This window comes from Colobus angolensis, unplaced genomic scaffold (assembly GCF_000951035.1).
Source record: "Colobus angolensis palliatus isolate OR3802 unplaced genomic scaffold, Cang.pa_1.0 Scaffold63, whole genome shotgun sequence".
NCBI lineage: Eukaryota > Metazoa > Chordata > Mammalia > Primates > Cercopithecidae > Colobus > Colobus angolensis.
The window spans coordinates 5,889,280-5,907,899 of NW_012119932.1; the positions used below are offsets into that span (position 1 = coordinate 5,889,280).

The 18,620-nt window shown below is 36.7% G+C and overlaps 1 protein-coding gene across 2 annotated transcripts in view; it reads left to right on the forward strand.

Moving 5' to 3' along the window:
* Positions 1-18,163, forward strand: part of NEBL (nebulette) — a 385,533-nt gene extending 367,370 nt beyond the window's left edge. For both annotated transcript variants that reach the window (XM_011963860.1, XM_011963859.1), the window contains 2 exons: positions 10,835-10,941; positions 12,215-18,163. In XM_011963860.1, the coding sequence (XP_011819250.1) occupies positions 10,835-10,941; positions 12,215-12,391 (284 nt within the window). In that variant the 3' untranslated portion in view covers positions 12,392-18,163. The remainder of the gene's footprint in view (positions 1-10,834; positions 10,942-12,214) is intronic.
* The last annotated feature ends 457 nt before the right edge of the window (positions 18,164-18,620 follow it).

Here is an 18,620-nt window from a genome sequence, read left to right on the forward strand (position 1 = left end):
ATGCCCATGCTACTTTTTTTTTTTTTTTTTTTGTAATTAGAAACAGGGTTTTGCTCTGTCCTCTAGGCTGGAGTGCAGTGGCACAATCCTAGCTCACTGCACCTCTAACTCCTGAGCTCAAAGGATCTTCCTGCCTCAGCCTGTGGAATCACTGGAAGGACAGGCATCCTCCATCATGCCTGGCTAGTATTTTTTGTTTTGTTTTGATTTTTGCAGAGATGGGTCTTGCTCTGTTATTCAGGCTGGTTTTGAACTCCTGGCCTCAAGTGATTCTCCCATCTCAGCCTTCTGAGTTGCTGAGATTACAGGCATGGAACCACTGTGCCTATATTTTTCGTTCTTGTCCTGGATCTTATTCTTGTGCCATACCTCACCCGTGTGCATTAAACTTGTCTACTGTTCTGTCAAGTTCTTACCTTGCTCCTGTCTAACTATCCCTACGATTGTGTACAGTCAACCTGTTGACCTCCCTACCTGGCAGGGAATCTTCATACCTGCCTGTTTGTTCAGACTCACATAGAGAATTTGTGCTCTCTGAGACCCAGACAGTCATTCACACTTACTTTCTTGTGTTTCTGTATCTTCAAATCATGTTGGGGACACATTGAGTCAGTTTTATATATATCTATTTGTTGGAAAATATATATGTGCTCATTCAGCAATTTAATCAGCACGAAGGTATGCCTATTTATGATATTTAGTGTGGCTTGTTACTTAGGATGTCTAGTGTAAAACTACATATGAGAACTCCTTATGGATTGATGGTATTGTCTAAGGGTCAGTATTAGAATACACTAGTTCAGGAAAAACCAAAGGCAATGACATTTTAAGTCTTTACAAAATGTTACCTGCATTGATCCAATAAGTATTTCCAGAATATCCTCTGCAGTGGAATAATGACAATTTCTTTCATTGTACTTGAGTAATGAATCTTCATATTGAATATTGATTTATACAACATGGGCAGTAGTATTCACTGAGGAAAATTGCGATTTGCTGTGAGCTGACTCTTCAGTCATGGCATAATTTGCATCTACAAGCTAGTCTTAGGAATAGGGATACGTAAGTGGAAATAGCGTCTCTTGTCTACCTGCCAGTTGTATGTTCTGAATTGCTTTCATCTTATCAAAGAACTGCCCAAAGTCATGGAGTTCTTGTCAAGAAGCTACATATGTATCTGCACTGTACATTCCTTTCTTTTCTTTTTGTCTTGTTTTGGGGGATGGCTCACACATGTTCATGTGCACACAAACACGTACCATATGGATTTTGTGCCATGAGAATAATTATTAAAGACTCTATAATTTGGGGAAGAAATTATTTTATTTTCCCTCCCTGACAATTCTGCTTATATTTGTGGTTTGAATTATAGTTACAACTTGGAGAGTTTATCCTAAGAGAGCTAAAATGAGAAACAAATCTGAGGGAACAAAATGGAAGTTGCAATTCAAATCTAAATGTAGGAGTAAATGGGCTAGATTATTCTGAAGTAAAATAGTAGAAATTCTAAAATCTAAAGCTATCTAGTTGTATTTAAACCATATTATGGTTTAGCTCAGTTCTGTCGGAACATTTGCAGACTAAATTTTTTCTAGAGAAAAAGCAGTTGGCTTCAAAATGTACTGATTTTCTTGGTTTGTGAGGCTAATCAAGTTTAACTGGTGGATAATTACAAATACAACTAATGTTGTGTGTTTTTTCAATATTTAGAAACTGCAGATTCCCCAAAATAATATTTTAGAGGAGTTCTTTTTTTTTTTTTCTTTTTTGAGACTGAGTTTCACTCTTGTCGCCCAGGCTGGAGTGCAATGGTGCGATCTCAGCTCACTGCAACCTCTGCCTCCTGAGTTCCAGCGATACTCCTCAGCCTCCTGAGTAACTGGGATAACAGGCGCCCACCACTATGCCCCACTAATTTTTGTATTTTAGTAGAGGTGGGATTTCACTATGTTGACCAGGCTGGTCTCAAACTCCTGATCTTAACTGATCCACCTGCCCCAGCCTCCCAAAGTGCTGGGATTACAGGCATGAGCCACCGCACCCAGCCTAGAAGTTCTTATTTGAGACAACTAAGTCAAATATATCAATGAAATGCTGAAATGTAATGTCTGCATGTGTAGTTTAAAAAGTACAAAGTACATATGTTTCCTTTTGCAGTTAACAGGCAATAAAGAATCTTTAATCCATTAATATTTTATTTAAGGAATATTATAAACCTGGTTATTTATATTTAGGGAAGAAAATGATTAAAGATCTCTTGGAATTAATTGTATTTTCAACTAAATCTTTCATATGTCGATGGCAGCATTGCTTATTCTAATAGTGATAGTGGGAGGTCTTTTTCAGGCATTGTACACAATGACTTTGAAGATTGTTAGGTGCTATCATTAGGAGACTATTGTTACTCAGTGGGAATGTGGTTGAAGTCACATTAGGAGATGTGATATTGAACATAGGCTTGAAATTTATCATGCAAGATCAGGCGACTAAATAATTGCCCTTGGATAAAATAGGTTGGTATCGCCAATGGGAAAAATAAACAAAAATTAAACAGGCGCGCACACACACACACACACACACACACACACAATGCACACACACACACTGTCTCTCCCCAGAGACCTGTCAGATGCTAAAATGACTCTGACAATAAATCTAAAAGTCATTGCTTCAGAAATGATGCTACTTTATTTGAGCTTGCTTTTCCAAAAGTAGATGAATTGCTGTCTCTATAATTTCTTCCAGAGATGTTTTAGCATACTTCATCAACCACATACACACAAACTTCTAGTTGGATGTTTACCACACATATGCACACAAATTAATGACAAATAGACTAATCTCTGTGAACCTAACAAGTCTGGCTGGCACATATCCCATGCATTTAAACTCATTTTTCTTTACCTTTCCCTCTTTCTCACTTCTACTGCCCCAACCGGGAAGGGTTGACTGCCTCCTTTTCAAATTTCAGATCCAGTCTTACTCCTAGAAGCTTCTCTGCTCACCATACCATAGTGTGCTTACACATTTCTGAATTCACAGTGGTTATTTTGAAATTAATCTCACACTGTTTTGTCATTTCTTCTGTAATAATTTGGGTTTAGTATAGTCAAGAATTTGGGTTCTGAAGTCAGATTTTTGGCATTAAATTCTGGCTCCCCCTTGTTTCTGATATTTGACCAAGTTACTTAATCTGCTAACCTTCAGCTCCTTCGTTGGTGAAAGGAAGATTGTGGTGGCGATTACGCCAACTAAAGCATGCGACATGCTAAGTGCAGGGCTGGAACATTGTAAGGAAACAAACTGAACATCCCAAATTGCCCAAAACTAAGGATGTTCCTGAAAAGCAGATTTAAGAGCTAAACTAGTAAAATCTTGAGCTAATGGGGTTGTAAGCATTTAACGTATATTATTAAATTTTTATTGTATGCAGATTCCGTATTCCTGGGGAAGTAGAGTCTTATGTTACCTCTTTCCCCCACTAACTTTCACAGGGGTACACACCTGAGTGCTTAAATACTTTTATGTAGGTTGCATTTTCTTATAAAGATTTACAGGTTGCACAATATGAAAGTGCTTAATGTCAAACAACTGTACACTTAACAATGATTAAAATGATACATTTATGGTATGTATATTTCACTACAATAAATAGATTTGCAATCTTAATAATGGCAATAATTGTTTTATTACTATAAGTAGTATATATTACTGTAGTATGGTCAGCAGTAAGCAGGATATAGTATATACTATGAATAGGTTATATTATAGGAATAGAAATAAAATTTAGCTAGAACTAGACAATTAAAGATAATATGAGAGTCTAGAAGAAGAGAATTGATTATTAGGATCCTAGTGTTGGCTTGACAGAGAATTTTTGATTTTGCAAAGATGTTTTAGGTTGCACACTTACTCTTTCCTCTCAGCTGATGACCATTAAGTCCTGCTCTGCTCTGCCCCAAAGAAATGGGGTCCGCTCCCCCTTGCTGCTTTGTGGCACTGGCTTTCCCAGGAATGTTGCATGCTAACCTCCAAATTATTCTACAATGAGCTTTTTCTTGACTTGGATTTCTTCCTGCAGTCCCAGGCTGCTTCCTGAGGCCCAGGTTCAAACATTTGCCTCCACAGATATTGGAAACAAGGCACTGGGGGAAAAGAGGGAATTGGGGAACAACGTGTTTAAAATAGAGCCATGGGGGCAAATGAAGCCAGCCAGTTCAGTAGGTCTGCATTGTGGCTGCTCATTTGAAAAAACTAAGACACCAGCCAGGCACAGTGACTCATACCTGTAATCCCAGCATTTTGGGAGGCCAAGGTGGATTGATGGCTTGAGCCCAGAAGTTTGAGAACAGTCTGGGCAATGTGGAAAAACCCCATCTCTATGAAAAACACAGAAACACTAGCTGGGTGTGGTAGCATACGCCTGTAGTCCCAGCAACTCGGGAGGCTGTGGTGGGAGGATCACTTGAGCCTGGGAGATGGAGGCTGCAGTGAGCTAAGATGGCATCTCCAGCCTGGGTGACAGAGCCAGATCCTGTGTTGAAAAAAAGGAAAATAAGACACCATTATGCAATTTCCTTTACCACCACCCTAGATTCTGATTTATTGTAATTGGTGTGGGGGACCTGAACGTAGTACATTTGAAAAGGTCCCAGGCGATTTTCATATGCACTCAGGGTTGAAAACACTGCAAGTAACTGATTCTTCCTCTGTCCTCAGTCTTTAATCTCCTGTCCTTCCTTTCCAGGGTTTGTTGCTCCTGCTGAAACTGAAGATTTAGTATATAAAACAGTAATGATTGTTTTTATTTTTAAATGATTCCCAAAGCTTGAGCTTGATTATTTTGTATCACGACGATTAGGCATGTCTTTAAAACTTGGTGGTTTTAACTCAATTATAGAACACTTCATTTTTACATTGAAGTCTGTGTATTCTTAGTTTATTATGCAGTAAGCCTGTTTCTTAGGCAGTTCCCTATTCAGAGCTTATAATTAAGAATCTGCAAACTAAAATCTAGAGGCAATCTGGCTTGCTTCTGTATCCTGCAGGGAAGGAAAAGGGGTTTCTGTAGTGCTAAGAATCCTTTCAGATTACAAAACAGCATCTTGTTTCTAGATTATGTATAAGCTTTGTGGATTTAGCTCCCACTTATGGCTTGTGATCAAATGTGAATAGGACTTGAGGCTTTGACATGAAACTCTCAGTGACACGTGTAAAAGCAATTTGAGCAGAAAGGTCCACGCGATGGCCCTATGTTATAACCAAGCAGCACAGCCACCTTACTCATGGACTAGACAGGATTTTTTTTTTTTTGAGACGAAATTATTTTGCTCTTGTCACCCAGGCTGGAGTGAAATGGCACGGTCTCAGCTTACTGCAACCTCCTCTTCCCAGGTGCAAGCAATTCTCCTGCCTCAGCCTCCTGAGTAGCTGGGATTGCAGGTGCCCACCACCACGCCCGGCTAATTTTTTGTATTTTTAGTAGACATGGGGTTTCACCATGTTGGCCAGGCTGGTCTCAAACTCCTGAGCTGAAGCAATCTACCTGCCTCGGTCTCCCAAAGTGCTGGGATTACAGGCGTGAACTACTGTGCCCGGCCAGGACTAGACAGGATTTAACTAGGCTCTAATTCATTATTTAATACTTTTTTCAAAACTAGCAGATATTCATACTTTCTCTTTTAGCAATTCCTCTCTGATTGTCTCAATAGGGGTTCTTTGTCCTAAAAAGAAAAACAAAACCTCATTAAGTTCTTTGACATGCATTAGCTGATAAAACAGTAGTCAAGTATTAGAAAATATGACGATAATTGCATTGTATCCTAGACTCTTTATTGGGAAATTTCTGAATGGTGATTTTCTCCCTTTTTCTGGGTTTTTTTCAAAAAGTAAGCCCATAAAAAAAAAACTCAGATTATTTTCTCTTTTCACATTACATCTATAGTTAGTCCATAAAGTACTATTTTTTCTCTTTTCTTTCTCTTTTTCTTTCTCTGTCTTTCTTTGTTTCTTTGTTTCTTTCTTTCTTTCTCCTTCCTTCCTTCCTTCCTTCCTTCCTTCCTTCCTTCCTTCCTTTCTTTCTTCCTTCCTTCCTTTTTCTTTGTATTCAGAATTTGGCCATCGACTGTATCTCTATAGTCATTGAGGGGCCTTCAAAACCTTCCCCTTATCTTTGATGACTTGAAACCTTAACTGTGGCTTCACTACACAAATAATTTTTCTGCTGCCTTCCTGTTCAATCTCTCAGCCTCTGTTGTATTTTGTTCTGTAAAGTGGGAATGGTATCTGTTTTAGATAGTTGTCGCAGTAATTAAATGACAACATACAAAGCACCATGCACACCATGGACACTTAATCATATTCTCTTCTTTCCCGCACTCTGCGTACATCCCCCACAGTGAAGTTCCCTTTGAGTACTCTTCAACCTTTATTGTGGGTACATTTCTTCCTTTCATTTACTCTAATCTTTGTGTATTTACATATATTTCCTCTTTTTTCCAGTTTTAGATTTGGTAAGCCTCTTAAAATGTTCTTAGCAGGGTGCAGTGGCTCACGCCCGTAATCCCAGTGCTTTGGGAGTCTGAGACAAGAGGATTGCTTGAGACTGGGAATTTGAGACCAGGTTGGGCAATGTAGCAAGATCCTGTTTGTAGGAAAAAAAAAAATTAGCTGGGCATAGTGGCATATGTCCAGCTACTTGGGAGGCTGAGGCAGGAGGATCACGTGAGTCCAGGAGTTTGAGGCTGAAGTGAGCTGTGATCACACCACCACTCTACAGCCTGGGTGACAGAGTGAAACCCCATCTCCAAAAACAAAACAAAACAAAAAAACTTTTCTTCCTCCCTTTCCATCTTCTCCTTTATGATCTTCACATGCATTCACTTCTTTATCTTGGTTTTATCTCTTTCCATTTTAATAATAAACATTAAACAGAAAATGTTAGTATAGGCTATCTGTGGAAGTACTTTATTGTACAGTAGAAGAGATATTTTGATATTATAAATATTGTAGAATATTCCAAATAGAGCCTGAAATGCTAAGAGCTTTAGTCAGCTTCTAGATCTTTGGTCAATAAATCTTACCAATGTGAAATGAAAGTTGAGTCACACTTGTGTGTATTTTCGTTGACTTAGTATAACTAAAACTATTATTTGTGGCCTTAATGTTGTTGAAATAAAACAACCTGTCAAACTCAAACTCTTTGGTTAGAAAAGCCATTGTCCCCCATCTGTAGCAATGCTAATGGTACCTGATTACTAGTTTAATAAACAGGGCACTACGCTTTTACTCTTTGATTAAAAAGCCCTTGTTTGTTGCCAAATTAACCTAACATCTTGCTTTTTTAAAAATCCTTTGATTCCACGTGTTCATGGAAGAAATCTCATACATGGAATACCTATCTTTCAACCAAATTCTCAGTGAACCCAATGTAAAGCCATTGCTTTAGATTTCCTTTTCCTCGTTTTACCTAAGTTTCCAAAAAAGGCATTCATGTAGCATAACAATAGAAAAGCAGTGTTTATGCAAAGTCTTCTTAAATTGCCATTTGCTTTTACTAAGTTGGTTTCTTTAGGCTTTCAATTATGTTTGTCTTTTTTTCTTTTTTTTGAGACAGAGTTTCACTCTGTTGCCCAGGCTGGAGTGCATGCAGTGGCATGATCTCGGTTCATTGCAACCTCCTCCTCCCGGGTTCAAGTGATTCTCCTGCCTCAGCCTCCTAAGTAGCTGGAATTACAGGCACACGCCACCACGCCCAGCTTATTTTTTGTGTTTTTAGTAGAGCTGGGGTTTCACCATGTTGGCCAGGTTGGTCTCAAATTCCTGACCTCCAGTGATCTGCCCACCTCAGCCTCCCACAGTGCTGGGATTATAGACGTGAGCCATCAGTTATGGTTTCTTATAACCCCGTAGGAGTTCCCTAAAAACTCTTTTATTGTACCAAGTATAAGGCAGATAAGTAGGTTTTATAATCTCAAAGAAACTTTTTAATAAGTAATTCAGCCAGAGGGCAAATGAGAATAATCAATACAGGCATGAAGATAAACTTCAAGGGCTAGATAGATGGTTATATTTACTGGAAAGTTTCTCATTCTAAACTCTCTTCCTTGCTCTCTCCAACATATACACGTTTAGGACTAATACATTACTTTCTTTTCTTGCTATATTTGACAGTAGCACAGGTTCCCTTTGAAAGTCAGATATAAGTAAGGAGTAGGCATAAATATACCTTTTGTGTGTGTGTGTGTATATATATACACATACATATATATATATATAAAATTTGAGATAAGGTCTCTGTCTGTCACCCAGGCTGGAGTGTAGTGGTGAGATCACATGGCAGCCTTTACCTCCCAGGTACAAGCACTCCTCCCACCTCAGCCTTCCAAGTAGCTGGGATCACAGGCATGTACCACCACATACAGCTATTATTTTAATTATTATTGTTGTTTTTAGTAGAGATAGAGTCTTGCTATGTTGCTCAGGCTGGTCTCAAACTTCTAGGTTCAAGCAGTCCTCCTGGTTTGGCCTTCCAAAGTGCTGGGATTACAGATGTCAGCCACCATACCCAGCATACTTATTTTTTGAAAGCCAAAATGAGAGAACATTGTTAAGCAACATTCTTGAATTGTCAGTACTTAACGGGCACTAAGCTGGGACTGTGATGTATAAACTAGGTGAACCTAAATGTATTACAGAGTATGAGATAGCCTATTTTCCCAAGTTTTTCAGTGTCCATTCCTGAAAGTTTTTCCTAAACATTTAAAGATGGCTGTGCTTACCTGTACACATCAAAACTTAAAGTTCATAGTTAAATGGTGTAACAATGAATTCGAATTTAATTTTTATAAATTTACACAGATGTTTATATTTAATCTTTAAAACTTTACAAATAAATTCAAGTAGTAATTAATGAAGTCATGAGTTGTTTAAATGGTTAAAAACTAGTGCAAGACTAACAGTCTGGGATATGCAGCCTGAATAATTTAATTGGAAATAACCCTAAGTAGCCAGTGACATTTTGTTAATTGGGTAAAAGGCCAGGTGCCCAGGCCCATCCGTGCTCCAGGAGAGCAATTGTTTCTGTCACCCCTTTTCTTCCTGGCATGCCTTGAACATAGGGGATAGTAATAATTATTGTTACCATTTGTGAAGGCTTACTGTGTGCCAGGAAATGCAGTGTGCTCTGTGCACACATTAACTGATAAGTATTTGCAGAGAGGAGAGGCAGTGAATGAATAAATGGTCAGTGCTTCCAGATTCTAATACATAGAAAAGCCTCCTTACTTAGCTAATTAAGAGGGCCTGGAGATCTATGGGAATTTCATTCTTTTTTCTTCATGAGTGGATTTTGACAATATCCTTAGTATCTCTTGACATCAAATATTTAAATTTTGTTGATAAAGTTAAAAAGTGTTCTTTTCTGAAGTATTTGATATTTAATGATGTTTTAATGACTACAATCTACTATAATTCAAGTGGAGATCTTGGCTATTTCTTTTTGGTCCCCTATCTGGACATTAAGCATAATTTGTAATAACTTTATAAGATAAATTCACTCAAGAACTATTTTTAAAAATCCCCTTTCAATCTGATATAATCATCATCTGGAGAACATATTCAATGATTTGTAATTTTCTGATGATTAAACTTATTTAAAGTATTGATGATCTCACTTATCATTAAAGTGAATTTTCTACTTATAAAATATTAATTATTCATAACACCCAGAATTAAATCTTATTTCTTTTACTATAAAAACTGTTCTGAATAAATCAACCCATTATAATTACTTTATATACTCAATATGATTAAACAAAAATGGCAAACTATTATGTATTTTATACCACATATGACATATACATTTTACTAATGTAGCATATAAATTATTCAAAAGACAATGAAGGGCATGCTATGAAAATATCCTCATTTATAACTCATGTTTCTGGCTACAGGTAACTTAAATACATTCACAGAGAAACACACAAGCTTATGTCTGCTGATTCTGTGGGATTTTAAAATCTAGCTTCTATGTTGGCTTCTCTAGAATTTTGAGCTCTTCAAAACATGAACTATGCCTTTTGAGTGTCATAATTAGTGGTTTGGAGAGCACAAACTAAATGAATACTATTTTGATATTTTCTTAATATAGAACAATAATATTTATGAAATTCTTTAAGTGGTTTGGTTTCTTGGGCTTTTGTAACATATTTAGCTGACTTATTTAGTCCTGATAAGTCAGCTAAATATCACTTATTCATAAAATAAAGACTTCGTATATTCTAAGTAAATGTTTCTTTAAAGGGTGTAGACTTTTTAACTACTGACAAACATATGTTGCTAAACATACGTTATGTTTGCCATCTTTGTAAAAGTAACATTTAGCTGTATGTCTTGAAATATTGACAGTATCTGTTATATGAGAAATACCCTGTGAAAATATTTATACTCTGTCATTAAATTCCTTTAAAATTCTTATTTTTCTTTTGGAAAATGCCTAAAAGGATCACATGGTCAAATAAAAACATGATTTCATTAAGGGAGTATGAAAAATTTTTGTTTATGTTTTTAACATAGCATCTGCAATAGAGCAACAAGAATGTTTAAAGTATGTTTAACTGCATGCCAAACTGAGTTTCCTTATGTTTCCCTAATTACTAAGATTTCTACTAATCTAGAGATCACTTACAACACTGCAACCCAAGTTTCACAACACTGAAAAGGCATTTTGTTTCAGAAGCTTCTAGCAGAGCATAACATCACTCTGAGGGCTTGGGATGGGTGCTTCGAGGCTAGCTTTAAGGAATCTTTGTGTGTGTGTATGTTTAACATGCAGCACCTGTTCTTCCCGGAGCCTATCAGCAAAGCCATTCCCAAGGCTATGGCTACATGCACCAGACCAGTGTGTCATCCATGAGATCAATGCAGCATTCACCAAATCTAGTAAGTGTCCATTTGATACGTTCCTCCTTATCTGGTCTTCCCATTTCACCTCAAGCGTGTAAATACCTGTGGAATAGAGTTGAACTGAATATTGGGTATTTTCATTCAAAGATAAATGATGATATGTTGCCATGTATACAACTCTTTTGAAGGAAGCACAAAACTTACAGAGGTAAACTGTTGAGAAAGGAAGGCAATAATAAGCATTATATAAAATAGTAAGACATCCAAAGAATCTACCAGTACAATATCCTAGTTGTTACTTCATGATTGGTACTAGCTGATTATGATCTTTATTCAGGCCTTAGGAGCACAGGTATTGATGGTTGTATTTACAAGTTCATCTTAAAATGAACACAGAAGCCTAAATTATGTGGCCAAAATGTATCTTCAAATCCCCATTGGAAATCTTGAGGAACTGGTTCATATATTCAGTGTAAAATTTGGAAGCAGTGTTCAACATTTGCTAGTTATACTTGGCTTCTCATGCAGAAATTTCTTCTACAAGCCCTTGACATAGTCTCTTGGTCTTTGCCTCAGCACCTAGAAAACTCTTCTACACTGTCCGGTAACTTGAATTGCTCTAAAATTCTTTGGGTCCCAGCCAATGTCCTCAGTCTGTGAATATACTCGATTTTGAGATTGTCTGATGTTAATGTTAGCTAAATACTTAGCCGTAAACAAAAACAAATATAGGAAAACTCATTATAATCATAATGTAATAAGTACCATTGAGTACGTACCTTAGCATTCAGAACATTTATATGCTCAATTTCTCCCACAGTGATACAGAAACCTATATAGTGAATATATTGTGGGTTTTTTCTTTCATTTGTTTTACATATTTTTAAGAGGAAATAAACACTTTTAGCATCTACTTAAGAAAAATGCATTGCCAGGAGAAATTTGGACTTCTCTGACATATGACGAGTTTTGTTCTCTGAAGAATATGAAATCACGTATAATCTAAGGTTTCTGGGGTTTTCTGAAGTTGGGGGGAACTTGGCTTTATTATTTCAAAGCCTACTTTTTGATGGGGTAGCTGTTGTATTTAGTGACTTTTCTATCCCTGTTCCAAAAATATTAAGCTTTTTGCTAGACTAGGAAACTTGAGATCAGCACGATGAGATGCTAGGTTTGCAGATTTCCAGAGATCCGTGTGTTTGAAAACATTCCTAATAGTTACTTTATGTGTGGGTCGATGTGTTGTGATTGGAATTTGGGACTGTAGCTATTTGGGTATTCATCGTATAATCCCTTCTTCCTTTCTCAGAGGACCTACCGAGCCATGTATGATTACAGTGCCCAGGATGAAGACGAGGTCTCCTTTCGAGACGGCGACTACATTGTCAACGTGCAGCCCATTGATGATGGCTGGATGTACGGCACCGTGCAGAGAACAGGGAGAACAGGAATGCTCCCAGCGAATTACATTGAGTTTGTTAATTAATTATTTCTCCCTGCCCTTTGAGCTTTATTCTAATGTATCCTAAACCTAATCTTTTTAAAAGATAGAAGATACTTTTAAGACAACTTGGCCATTATTTTACAATGATGTATCCTTCCTTTGACAATTAGACACACAGGTACCAGGAAGAAGAAATGACCTCTGGGCTGAAAACAGCAGCATTTTCAGTAATTCCTACACACAAAAATCATTGTGTCTGGACACCTGGTGCTGCTAATTGTGTTCATGGTTTCCTTTGATTGGCTATTGAACCCTTCTGGGAAATGTATTTTTGTAGACTTTACTAGAGATGTTGATTGTCCCTTAAATGTAGCGTGTATGTGAAACTTCTTAGCTGTCACTTTGAAATCACCCCAAGCCGATTCTCTTAACTCGGTAATGCAGCCAATAATTTAAAACTCGCTTTGCTTTTGGGTCATGAGGCAATTTCCAATATTAGTGAAAATTGCCCAATATAGTAAGTGTAAACAGTGGCAGAAGGACAGTCTGGTTAAAATTATATTGACTGGTAGCCTTAGGGATCTAGAAACTTCTACTAAACAGAGAAATTTCCTTGTTCCCTAGGCTGACTGGGATCTATTTATTTCTCATTTGTACCAAGGCATCTCCTACTCTCTATTTATATTCTATGGACCCAAGTCTATGCTTTGTTCCATGGAACGTCAGGACCAAATAACTTCACAGCTACTCTGCAAAGGGCAAATTATAATGTCATTGATATAATTTCCCTAGTAGCATTTACCCTGTTGCATGTCATGTAGATTCAAGCTTCTGTAACATAGGCAGCTGCACTGCGCATTCCTATTATTGAAGCAAAAAGGGTGACTGATACCTAAAAGCCCTTTCTTCCTCTAGTCGCCAGCTCATCAGAAAAACATACTTTGAAAAGATGCTTGAGATTTTCCTCCTGCATTGCACTCTAGTTTTGAAGGATTTACACCTTAGGAAATAACATGTATAATTTAGTAAATAAGCGATTTAGGTGTTCCGTTGAACAGCTTTGGTTAACTTAATGCCACCATTGATTTCAAAGTGAAGAAAATGTAACAGGAGCCAATGAAGCAATGGAAGCTGGAGTGTGACTAGAAAACTACCTGGCAAACAAAGTTACCAATTCCATACAGAGATGGTCTGGTATCTTCTTTTGGAAAATGGTATTCAAATTCTGGAATGGAAATCTAGCCACCAAAACTGGTTAATCAAAAGACGTCCTTTTCCGTCTTCTGGCTTTTATTTTCTAAATCATGTTTAAGGGAATGAAACAGGAATGTCATCAGAGATTTTTCAGTACAGGCCCAAGAGCCTGTTCTCTAAGAAAGAGATCGTTGTCATGTTTTGATTTTCAAATAAGTGACTTTGCAGGCTTTCGCTAGCCCTTGCTGGTGGGTCTTGAAATTTCATCCAGAGCCTGCAGTCAAGGTCACCAAGCCACTGGCGCCCATCAGCAAGCCTGTGTCTTTCTGATTGTGCCGTTTACTGTGACCTGCAACAGGGTAGCGTTCATTTAGGGTCTGATTTCACAGTTACGATAAACCGAAAAAGCAAACATTGCGAAAATGTACTAAAATGTATGGGTCTTGGGGATATCTGCCTTATATGTTATATTCAAGGAAATTAACAAAACATCCTGTAAAACATCTTTTAAGGAAGTGTTTACTAGTCCAAAGGCCAAAGCTAATTTATTTACACTTTAGAAAAGTTAGCACATGCTTTTGAAAATCTGTGATTTCATTTTATTAGGCTAAAAGAGCAAATAAGCTTTATTACACTGAAGCTGCATCTATATGTCACTGACATAAAGTTGAAAAAATAAATGCAGGCAAATAACTAGAGACTTCTTTAAAGGGGGTTTGGCTGGTTTTCTCTCACTGAAATGGCCAGTCGTGATTAAAGTGATAAAACCCCTTATCTGTTTTGGTATATTGTACACAAACCTACAAAAATAAACTGAACTTGCAATATTTTTGCAAGAATATCTGTCATTAAAACTGAGGATAAAATACCTGCTCAATTTTATTTTACTAAGTATATATTTACATTTCACCCAGGCAGGCCATTTTCTTTTGTGATTATAAGAAAGAGTAGTTGTTGATTAAATTTTCAGACTAAATGTAGGACAGGTACAATTTTGGGATAAATAGCACATTTGTAGGAACCGCGATGAAAACTGACTTGAAATAATGCTTGTAATCAGGAAAGTAATTTCATCCACCGATTTCAAAACCAGATTCACTGAACATAAAAGTCAATACATATTTGAGGAATAAGTCTCCTAAAAGTTTAAGCTTCATGTAATAATGTTTGCGTAGCAAAATATTTCTGCTTCAAGGCTTTAGGAATTAAGATCTGATCAGAATTCAACTAGAGGGTAGTTATTTTACAATGAAGACTAAAACCGAACAAGATGTTGCATGCTTTTGAGGCCATAATTTGGTAGTGTTGGCAGTTGTTAATAAAGCTTGTCAGGATGTTAAGACTCTCAGGAGAAATATTGGAAAAGTATATGTATAAAACCAAAGTGCTATTTTTAAAAGCATCATTTAAACAAAATTACATGTCTGAACAACTTTTCCACTTTCCATGTCCTTCCCTCCCACCTTCAGTGGGGCAACAAGTATCTCGTGTATAAAGCTGACAGCTAAAGAAGATTTTAAAAATTGCGTTAAAGATGGCTGTGTAAATGTCCAAGCACAGAGAGCATGCACCTGTCTTTCTCAAGTTTGATGTGTTCTCAAGCCTGGCAGAAGCACAAGGAACAGTTTGATACACTTTTAAAAGGTTCTGAAAACAAAGCTGTATGGGGATCCTCTCTCTCTCTCTCTCGAGCAAAGTATAGCAACAGAATATATTGCTTTTGTCATAAGCTTTTGTAGTATGTTTTTACTAATAATACTTGTTCTCTAGAAAGCTTTCTATTTCTAACCTATGGCAAAATGAATCCTTCATGTCTTCTTGTTATTGTTTACACACTTGCAGTGTAGCCCAGTTTGAAATATTTATCTGATTATAAAATGTCCATGGAGGAGGCTCTTGATGATCCCAGGTCTCCCCGACCTCCATACACCACACAGGCATTTGTAAGCACAGTTTCCACAAGCACCTTGTAGGAATATGGATGAGATTAGACCAGCCCCTCTCTGGCCACTGGGTTTATTTCTTGAAGAAGATGCAGATCTGGTTTTTCCAATGTGCCACAGTCTTTTTACCTCTTCTCTGTGCTGAGCTTGACAGCACTCTGGGAATGAGGAACAAGACTTTTCTAAAAAGACAGTGGAAGTTCAAGGGGTGTACCTCGTTTTCAGGTTCATCCATCTCCAGTGGAATGTTTTCAATAAAAGGTGAAGAAAATGTGTGTGATCTTTAATAACACATCCCTATAGAAAGTCGATAAAATATATACCAAAACTATAATACAGATATATACAAATACAGGTGCCTTTTTGATTACTCTTGTTTGTCTAGTATGGTCTTGGAAAGAAAACCAAGCAAGCAAGTTGCTGCGTATTCTGTAGTAATATTTTATTACACATGATTGATATTTTTGTGGTAGGGAAGTAGGATGCTCCTGACAGATATTAAAGGTGTTAGCTGATGATTGTATTTTATCTCTAAAGATTTAGAACTTTAGAAAATGCCCACTTCTTCCCTCTATTTCTGAAAGGTTCTTTGTGGATTTATATACAGTTGAGCTATATAAACATTAACTTTAGATTTGGGATTTAAAATGCCTATTGTAAGATAGAATAATTATGAGGCTGGATTCACTACACAAGATGAACTTCACTTCATAAATTAATTATACCTTAGCGATTTGTTTCTGATAATCTAAAAGTGGCTAGATTGTGGTTGTTTTGGGTAACATGATATGGAGGTGGGAGAGCTTTTAGTTAAGAAGCTATGTAAACTCACAAGGATGCTAAAATAAAAGTCTCTGAAGTATTCCATGCCTTTTGGACCCTTTCCTGGCAATTGTCAACTATTGATCAAAAAAGTCAAGGCATTGTATGTTGCTTCTGTGGTTATTATTCCATGATGCTTAGACTACTTGAATCCATAAACTTGGAAGAATCTTTGAGCAAATTTTCTCAGTTGTCTGTATGACTTCAGTATATTCATGGGAATTCCATAGGATTTTTTGTGTTTGATATATGGTATCCAGTTTGCATAGTATCTACTTCTTTGTAATCCAGTTGCTGTTAAGAGTGATGTACTTTAAAGGGAAAGAGAAAACTGCATCACAGTCCCATTCTCCAGTGTCCATGCAATGAATTGCTGAGCATTTAGGAAGCATCACCAGGTGTATTACAGGCATGATGTGAAACTTGATATTTGACCTGTGATCAAAATTGAACCATTGTGCAGTTTGGCTTCTATTTGCTTCAAAATATATAGAATTGTGGTTGATGATTAATTTGCAAGACTAACTTTGAGAGTGTAACAGTTTTGAAGAAAACATTGAATGTTTTCCAAATGAAGGGGCTTCACAGAATGTTACAATGTTATTAATATAATTTGGCTTTTGTTATGCAAATTGTTAACACCAGCTATTAAAATATATTTTAGTAGAAATGCTTTAATTCATATTTTTTTCCTCTACACTGTGAATCTTTAAGCCTTGGTGGACTAGAGCAACATCGTGCTGCCCAAAGGACTAACCTATGCAAACTAGTTCACATTTTAGTGGATGTCGCAGTTAATGTGTAATAAGACATTATTTCCCCTGCATAATGTACAACAGCATTGAAATGACACATTAAGCCTAGCATCACATTGTATAGTATAGTCACTCACAAACCCTTCAAGGCTGCCCCAATCATTAACATTAATATTTGTTTAAAAGCAAATCACCGATTTAGCTATTGAAACTACTTGAATGACGGCAAACCAGGAATGACAGATGGCTGTGTCAGCAATGGCTTTAATGTGTTCCCTGCAAGTGATCTCCTATGATAAAACTGCGTTCTCAAATGCACTCTCTTCAGGGTCTTAATATTCTGTGTCTTCTCTCTGTATTTGTAAAACATTATAGCACATTAATTTCCTATCTCTACACATTTGGTTTGCTTAAATAAATGCAGGATATAAAAAAATGGTTCTACTTCTTGGCTCTCACCGTGGTTTCCTGGAGCATGGGTTGTTAGATGTAAGTAATGCACCCTCATAATACCCTGGGTCTGAGGTTTAGCATGACAACTCACATCAAATCACATCAGAGGTGTGTGCTGGCTTCAGTATATTTACATTGCTGAATCAGTCAAGATATTTTCCTCCCCCAAATGAACTTAGTTGTAAGTGATAACAATATTATGCTTTTCCAAGCTCAGTATCTTTCTGAATTTATATCAAAGCACTGCAACAATGCTTCATTGTAGTTAACTTCTTTCAAGAATAAATTCCTCATATGTCCTCGGTAGTACAATTCTAATTTCCTTATATTCGTAAGATGAAAGAAATGGCTTGGAACATAGAATAGAAAGTGCGCAAATTGAGTACATAAAATGGGAAGAAACCGATTTCTCTGCTAAGAAAGGCTCATTTATCATAGAACACAATTGCTTTTTTTCCCCCCTACGCTTCCGATAATTGAAAAAGTGAGTGATTCCCTATTTTTCACTCTCATATAAATCTATGCGATTTGGATGCTAGTCTTACTGTATTATTTTGTAAAAGTTGCTCTTTGGCTCATAATCCTTCCTAATTGTAAATTGATAAACTTCGCTGATGACATCTCATAGAATAAACACTTCTTCCAAATATTGGATTTTCTGTTTTTTATATTCCATAAGTATGAAATGAATATTTTGATAGTGTTATGAATTAAACACACCATATTTGAAATTACAAGGCAGCACAGTTATTTATTTGTAGAATTTACTACCTTTTTTCCCCTCTGAGACTATTTTTTTTCCATTCACGGTTATAAATTTACTGTTTGCAACCCAAGCCACAGAGTAAATGAATACCTTAGATTTTTTTTTTTTCTGACAAAAAATAATTTAGGTTTTAAATAGACTGTGCTTATAATTTTATTTTCTTAAGCATTCGTGAGGTTAGGTTTACAGGTAACTATGACATACTCACCAAACAACTTTTCTACCAAAATAACTTTCTATAAAAATACTCATATATAATAAACTAAAAAGTAAAAAGGGAAAGTTTTGCTCTTTTCTTTATATAATCTGCTTTGATATGGTTTGGCTGTGTTCCCACC